Source organism: Patiria miniata, unplaced genomic scaffold (genome assembly GCF_015706575.1).
Source record: "Patiria miniata isolate m_02_andy unplaced genomic scaffold, ASM1570657v1 HiC_scaffold_29, whole genome shotgun sequence".
Classification (NCBI taxonomy): Eukaryota; Metazoa; Echinodermata; class Asteroidea; order Valvatida; family Asterinidae; genus Patiria; species Patiria miniata.
In genome coordinates this window covers 4,399,705-4,407,201 of record NW_024037068.1, presented here as the reverse complement: position 1 = coordinate 4,407,201, position 7,497 = coordinate 4,399,705, and the positions used below count along the sequence as shown (strand labels likewise).

General features: G+C 39.3%; 1 protein-coding gene across 1 annotated transcript; it reads left to right on the top strand.

Annotated features, from left to right (window-relative positions):
* Positions 1-453: 453 nt before the first annotated feature.
* LOC119735880 (T-cell surface protein tactile-like) lies at positions 454-7,374 on the top strand. Its single transcript, XM_038209825.1, has 6 exons — positions 454-517; positions 1,362-1,658; positions 3,012-3,326; positions 3,787-4,110; positions 6,114-6,221; positions 7,346-7,374. The coding sequence occupies exons 1-6, from the start codon at positions 454-456 to the stop codon at positions 7,372-7,374; spliced, it is 1,137 nt and encodes a 378-aa protein (XP_038065753.1).
* The last annotated feature ends 123 nt before the right edge of the window (positions 7,375-7,497 follow it).

The window sequence follows — 7,497 nt, the reverse complement described above, 5'->3', positions numbered from 1 at the left end:
TCTGTGACAGCAACATGTACATTGTATCTCTTTGCCCTGACAATGCACTCTGCATGGCATTTGGAACTAAAAAGAGTTCCATAAATTGCTTTCCGGAAATAAACATCCTGTTACACTTTCAATTATGGCATATTGGTCAAAGTTTTGGTTTCCATAACTTATGTAGCACTGGATAGGTAATACGTGTTCTGAGCACTTCATTTCTGCCCATATTAACGTGACTCTGCATGTCATGGTCAAAATAATACGTGATAACTACAGCGACATACAATTTTTGTTTATGTTTTAGAAGCCATCGACGTTAGTTTCGTCCGTGACTAGCTTGAAATTAAAGTAGCTCTTTGGTGACCTCCATTAATACTTTGGATTCACTTTTTTTACTTGGCTGCATGTGGCATGTTGAGGTTGCTCCGTTGATTTGGGACTAACGAACATAACCGTCTCTCTTCAGAAATGAATCCGTTGTACGCGATGATTTACATCTGCGTGTTTGGTACCGCATGTCACCTTTCTTGTGGTAAGTCAAATTATGCCCACACAAATTGAATTTGTTTTTATTCTGATTGTTACTCCTTCAGGATCAATTCAGTGTTAGTTATCCAAACAAAAAAGGCCATGACGTTCACAGAAGGATCCTCATTTTTTTTTACATCTCGATAAGCGTTCACAAATCGTCACCGACACCACGAACTGACACCCTCTGCATCACATGTGTAGGCCCTACACAAAAATTTAAAAATTCAAATTTGCTTTTTTTGCACATATTAGCAGTTTGTATCATGAAGTTTAACATGACGAAGTTAAAATTGCTGAAATCATCTAAATAAGCAAATTTTACTAATGAATTTTCAAGAAATTGGTCAATTCTGGTATTTTTGGTTACCACGAAGTGACCCTGCACAGGGTGTCAGTTCGTAAAAACCAAAATTGACGTGCTTTTGGGGGGTGCGCGCACGCATGCGCAGTGTGTGCGCACACTCTCCTAAAACGCGTCAATTTTGGTTTTCACGAACTGACACTCACTAACGCTATTGCATGTGCGAACTCTCCAAAAACACATAAATGATCGTTTTCACGAACTGACACCCATCTTAATCATTTAATTGCTAATTAACTAAGCAGATGTTCACAGTATAACGTTTATAATTGAGTAGTTTAAGCATTTTCACGTTAAGTGATACTAAAACCTTTAAGATAGATTTGAATATTTTACTGAGTAATTTCGTGTCAAATCTTTAAAGCGTTTTTCTCCGATTTGGATTTCTGCAACGCTGACCACCGGGTGTCAGTTCGTGGTGTCGGTGACGAAATGATGACGTTTGTTTTCAGATTTTTCGATTTTTTTTGTCATGTTTTCAAAGGGACGATTTTGACAGCGGTGGAGGGAGAAGATGTACAGCTGAAATGCAAAGCATTTGAGTTAGCTGCGACTCCACCATGCAGTGATGCAGATGTCGAATTCGAATGGCTTGCGAATGAATCAACCATCGTCAAATGTACACAGACCTTTTCCTATTATACGGCTGTACTTAACGAGACAAGCGGGGCTTTGACGATCCCGCATGTTTCTGGGTCCTTGAATGGCACAAAGTTCCACTGTCAATTGTTAAAAGGAGCAGGAACCAACAATTATAAAATAGAACTCATCGTGTTTAATGGTAAGTATATTTTAGATATTTTCCAGGGATAAGGAAATAGTATGAGCTATTAAATGTATTGTTTACAAACGTTCAAGGATTTTAATATTTCTTACGACCTGTACACTCTACAACAAAATTGGTTGCGATAACCAATATCAGAAGGTTTTGAACGAATTTTAGTGGGCAATATGTGTCCAAGCGACCATTGGTTAACCTTTATTGATGCAAATTTGTATCAATTCGCGGTGGTTAAGACAACACATTTTCTTCTTGATCAAACCCTATACCAATATAAAATGGTCACATCTAACCGTTAGTGGTGGGTCAACTCAAACCAAATCTTATTGGTTGATGGAATTACATATTTCCCAGGTAAATGTTAACTACTTTGTAAAATAGTTTTCAAATATTCGTGACTCGAATTAACTCGAGCTAAATATTTGCCTCGACTCGACTACACACTATGACTCGACTCGACCTTTTTGACATAATGACTCGACTCGACACGAGTCACAACAATCAGTGACTCTTACAACACTGCTTTGGTAAACTTAACAAAAAAAAACGATTTAACCAGCACACTTTGGTTATATCGTTGATATATGCCTTGGTCACATTTAACCAACAGCATGGTTAAATTTACCAAATATATTTTACCACTCGTTTGTTTATCAATTTAATAAGATTTTGACCAAACGATTGGTCATGGTAATAAAACCAATATGTTGCAACCCATGAAAATGGTAACCAGTTGACCAATCGATGGGTTAAGGTCGAACCAAGTTACTGGTTACACTTACCAAAAGTAACGTGACCAAAACACATTTGGTTATTCTTAACCATTTTGTTTGTAGAGTATTCCATTTATGTAAAATGATGTGGAAAGTGCTTAAGAAATTGAAAAGTGCTGAAGGTAGAGAAGTATCATTATAACTAGCATATGATATTAATTGGAATGTTTGACTTAAGATCCCATCTTATGGAGTTTCGGGGAAAGGGGGCAACCGTTGGGCTACCCCCTTTCAACAACATTCTTTTCAATTAAACCCAAAGAGGAGTGAAGACAAATGTTGTTAAACAGGTGCTTCTGATAGTTCTTACCACCAAATTGTGGAATATTAAGAGAGATTGGAAAAGGGGGAAAGAGCGCACCTAGCGTCTAATGAGGTCCAGCTTAACAAACCAGCCCCACCCTTTCGAATTTTAGCTTCAGACTGGACGGTTGGTGTCCCAAAAAGTTTAGATTTAAACAAAGTGGATACTTTCCGAAATCCACCCCAAGGTGTTTTGATGGCTGAGCCTCTTTTATCTTTCAATCTTGCAAAAAAACATACTCCTCATTAGTATAAAACTTTATATTCCTATGTGTAGGAACAGACATTACTGAGACGACTTCCGTGTTGAGCGGGATTTTAGGAGGGGGTATCGCCTTGGAATGTTACGTCGAAAATGTTCCATCTGGCTTCCCAAATATTACCTTCAAGTGGTTGCTTGGTAACAAACCATTGCTCGATGCGTGCACAATTAAGGACAGCACCAATGCAGGGAGGTATAACTATCACCATGACAACCATGGTTGCAATTTGACGATAAACAGCCTCGAGTTAACTGATGAGGGGCGCTACAGATGCGAAGTTCAGTATTCGGCTACGACGGTGTGGAAAAATACATCATTGACAGTTAATGGTAAGTTGAAAGTAAATGCACCTCTTTCAATAGACCTGAGACCGAATGACGTCACGCGTTGTTTACATGTGCGCTTTCCGATGAGAGCCAGGTGGGCTGCGTCACACCCCCGGCTTTCATAGAAAGCGCACATATTAACGTCGGTAGGTCTTTATTTCCCAAGGTATGTTTTGCTATTGATATTTTTGTGCTGAGTATCTATGCAGGCGGGTCCAGCAACCACACTATTTGATATTAAGTGGCATGGCACCATGTGCGCTCGAAGGTGTTATTTGCGCGCGCACGCAGTGCTGTTTTATCCAATAAAGTGTTTAAAGTTCACCCTACAATAAAATGAACTTTCATGAAGCGCAAACTATTGATTTGGGGGATGTTGCAGAATGTGGTATTTCTACTAAAGTTTTTTCATAAGAATGATTGTCTTGTCCTGATGCCAAAATAATGTAATGCTTCTCTGCAGTGCCGCCTAGAGATGTGTACATCATCAACGCCACTACCGGCGAAATTTGCAGCGGATACGTGAACGTTGGACCGGGCATCGACCAGAGCTTCACCTGCCTGGCCACAGACACCAAACCCCCGGCAGAAATCACCTGGACATTCGCTGGAAAGAACACAAGCGGAGAGACGAGGGTAGTTGGTACGAGATTGCACAACACAAGCAGCACGTTCACCGTGCCGTCGTTTCAGCCTGGTCAGCGGAGGAATCTAACATGCACGGCAACTGGGGCAGGAGAGAAGGTGGTTACGAATATTCGGTTGCTCGGCCAACATCAAGAAACAGGTACAGTTTTAGTCTTTGTGTCATTTCTTCTTTTTCCCTGGTTTGTTGGATACCATAAAATACTATACATTAGGAGGGAGCAAAAACGTGATTTTATTCTGAAGTAAATGTATATTGATGTGTTTTGCAAACATTCGAAAACGCAAGTGCCTAATTGTTATCGAATAGCTTTTAATAAAGCGTCAAGCATCCTGTGAAATCGTAGTTGTCTGGTACTTTGTTGTTATGTTAAAATATACTAACAATAATGGTTTGGGCAGAGGCATTGCTGTGTAAAACGACCTTGTGAAATACTTGGCTTACGTGTGTTAATAGGCGCAAAAAAGCAACTATAATTGGCTTCGTGCATATGCTCCGTTATACATGTAGGCTTAGCTGGCGTACGTATTATGCCCTTTTTCATCTCGGTGTTGTAAACCTGATTTTCTGTATTTTTAACGAAGTTCCCACTGACGTTTAGTTACTAGCTCCGCAACACTGAAAAAAAGCTTTACACATTTTTTTTAGGATTGCAAAAGCTACTAAGAAAGGTTGGATTAAAACAAAAAAAACTAGGTTTTAGTTTGAATTGAAATTGTGACTGTATTGTCACCTACGACATTGAAATTAGTTATCAGAATTAGTTTTCTCAGTAATTTAGATTTGATTCTCTTTGACATTTTAACGTGACGTATTAAAGATGGAAGGGGGGAGTTTGAAACTACAGGGCCATCCCAAAACGACATCGGAGATTCCGGATCATCAATTAACACACCGAGTGAGTTTATTTTCAACTTGATTTGCGACTCGCGCTTTACACTCATTAAGGTCTGCCAATTTTATCAACTTGGGATATAATCGCAATAAACGGGGTATATTTCACAAAAGGTTAGAACTCTGGTTGACCAATCAAACTATCCTTTTAGGAAGGTTTCAGCTTAACTTGCGATGTGTAGTAAAGGCAGATTTTGTCTCAAAAATGTTAGAGTAGTGTAGTTTTTGTGTTTTGTTTAGCTCTTATCTTCAATGATGCTTCGATCTATCTATAACAGGAAAAGTAAAGTTCTGTGCTTCTGAAAATACTGAAATTGGTGTAAATAGTCAAACTGCAAACACCAATAACATTGGGATTGTGGCCGTATTATAAGTCCGACGCCTCATAGGTCCGACGCCTCATAAGTCCCAAATATGAGGCGTCGTACTTTTGAGGCATAACATTTATTTATTCCGCCTCATAGGTCCGATGCCTCATAAGTTCGACCCCTCATATTAAGTCCGACGTCGGAAAAACGAGGCGTTTAATTTGTCGGACCTACGAGGTGTCAGAGCTATGAGGCGTCGGAGCTATGAGGCGTCGGACTTCTGAGGCGTCGGACTTATTTGCCTTTATTTGGTTAGGGGATGCGATTGTGTTAGACTTATAAGGCGTCGGACCTATGAGGCGTCGGACTTATGAGCGGACCTCATTAGGATTAAGAGTCAATGATTGAATTTCGTTTAATGAACAAGCGAAGATGTTTATGGTCATGTTTGCTTTGTTAACATTAAAATTTTAGCAACCGTAGGCTGCTCTTGGTTAGTCCCCAAAAAGGGTGTCCAAACAAATCACGTCGCGGGGTTCAAGAGAATTACGCAAGCTTAAGATGACTGCGTTTGAATTTACTCATGACATTTTGCCTCTTTGAATCCCAATTATTAAAACAAACACACTAGTCAAATTAACCAATATCAAGTTGATATTGTGTATCAGGAAAGTATCAGGACAGTAATGACCATTTTGTGTTCCAGCAGATTTGTTGTAGCCTTTAAAGCACAGCTTGTGCGACGAATGAAAACTAATCTAAGAGAACATTTCCAATACGTTTGGTATAATAAACGACACGGAAAAGTGGCGATAGTGATTATGATATCCTGGACCTTGATTTCCTCGATTGTTCAATTGTCCTTTGTAGTTAATGCACAGCGACAGATTGATTTTAAATCAATCAAGACTTTGTAACCACATTTTTACATTTCATATGCAGACCCCTCGATGCAGAGTCAGATGTCTTTGATCTTCGTTGCCGTCGGTATCGCGGCTGCACTTCTGCTTGTTCTTGTAGCGGCGATTGTCTTCTGGAAACGCCAAAAGAGTAAGTTTGTTTGCAAACCCCGTTTACTGTATATGTAAACACTGGCTTTGGTACTGTCGTCCTACTACCGTTCTGTCGTACTGCTGTCGTACTGTAATCATATATAGGACTCACTGCCAGACAGTATAGCCGCTCCTGTTGTTACTGATATACTGCTGCTGCGCTGCCATTCTGCTACTCTGCTTCCCTTGTGACTTTTGAGGAACTGCTGCAGCTCTTCTGATCAGTTGAAGCTGCTGGTAATAATGGGGTCTACCCGATGTTCCCCAATACCAATTTCCCAAATACCGATGTTCCACGAAATCCTTAGGATTATATAGGGTTATAGGGTTAGGGTTAGGATAAGGATTTCAGGGAACATTGATATTGGGGATCATCGGTATTGGGAAACATAGGTTTGCACCCGTAATAATATGTTGATATTCCCTGCCTTTGGAATTATGCATACTTTGCGTCATCAATCTGGTACAACAGTCCTGCTTAGGAACCTCCAGTGTTCCTTGATAGCATACAAATTAACGGTAGAAATTTAGACTTTTCTGCCACACTGGCAAATATTGGGGACACCACATCACTGAATAAGTCTAAAGTTAACACGTGCTTTTATATGAAAAGGCTGTTTTACATCCATAGGTAATTATGAGGTTCGATCCAATATTAGGGCAGACGTCACGATCAGTTGCAGTAACCTGTTATGCCTGTTAGTTCAGCCCATGAAGCAATTTTCAAATATTGTTCTTGATGTTTGCAAGTAATTGTAAAAGAATAATTTGTCGAGATAATAAAGTTAAGGAATACAGATAATCAGAACATTATTGTTAGTGTCCAGAAAACGCTGCAATCATATTCGCGTTTCGAATGTAAAAGTCATTTGAATTCGTTACACCAGGAAACTGATTTATCATGTAAAGACATTATGCTGGCCGCTTAATGAATCGAATATGGAGGTCATTTGGACTTGTTATGAGTTTCAATTTGTGTGGGTTAAAGTGTAAAATCGGAAAATCGAAAGTGTCCACAATGCACTTTCGCAATGAATCGAGGTAAAACAAATATAGTAATAATAACATAAACCAATTGAAACGTGTGTTTTTGGTTTGGTTTTGTCTTTATTCTATCTACAGATAACGTTCCCTATGATGGAAACCAGTGAGTAAAATGTATTTTAAATATTGACAGTCGAAGGGGTTTCGCTTTGACTATGATTTATTATAATTAGTAATACGGCACAGTTTCTTTTCGCACTTACACGATAGGTCTTCCAGGATATTCAAAC

Excerpts from the sequence above, each read along its gene's own strand:
- LOC119735880 (XM_038209825.1), top strand. The coding sequence starts at position 454 with ATGAATCCGTTGTACGCGATGATTTACATCTGCGTGTTTGGTACCGCA. Across the intron at positions 518-1,361 it reads CGCATGTCACCTTTCTTGTG|GGACGATTTTGACAGCGGTG; the intron begins GTAAGTCAAATT and ends ATGTTTTCAAAG. Across the intron at positions 1,659-3,011 it reads AGAACTCATCGTGTTTAATG|GAACAGACATTACTGAGACG; the intron begins GTAAGTATATTT and ends TCCTATGTGTAG.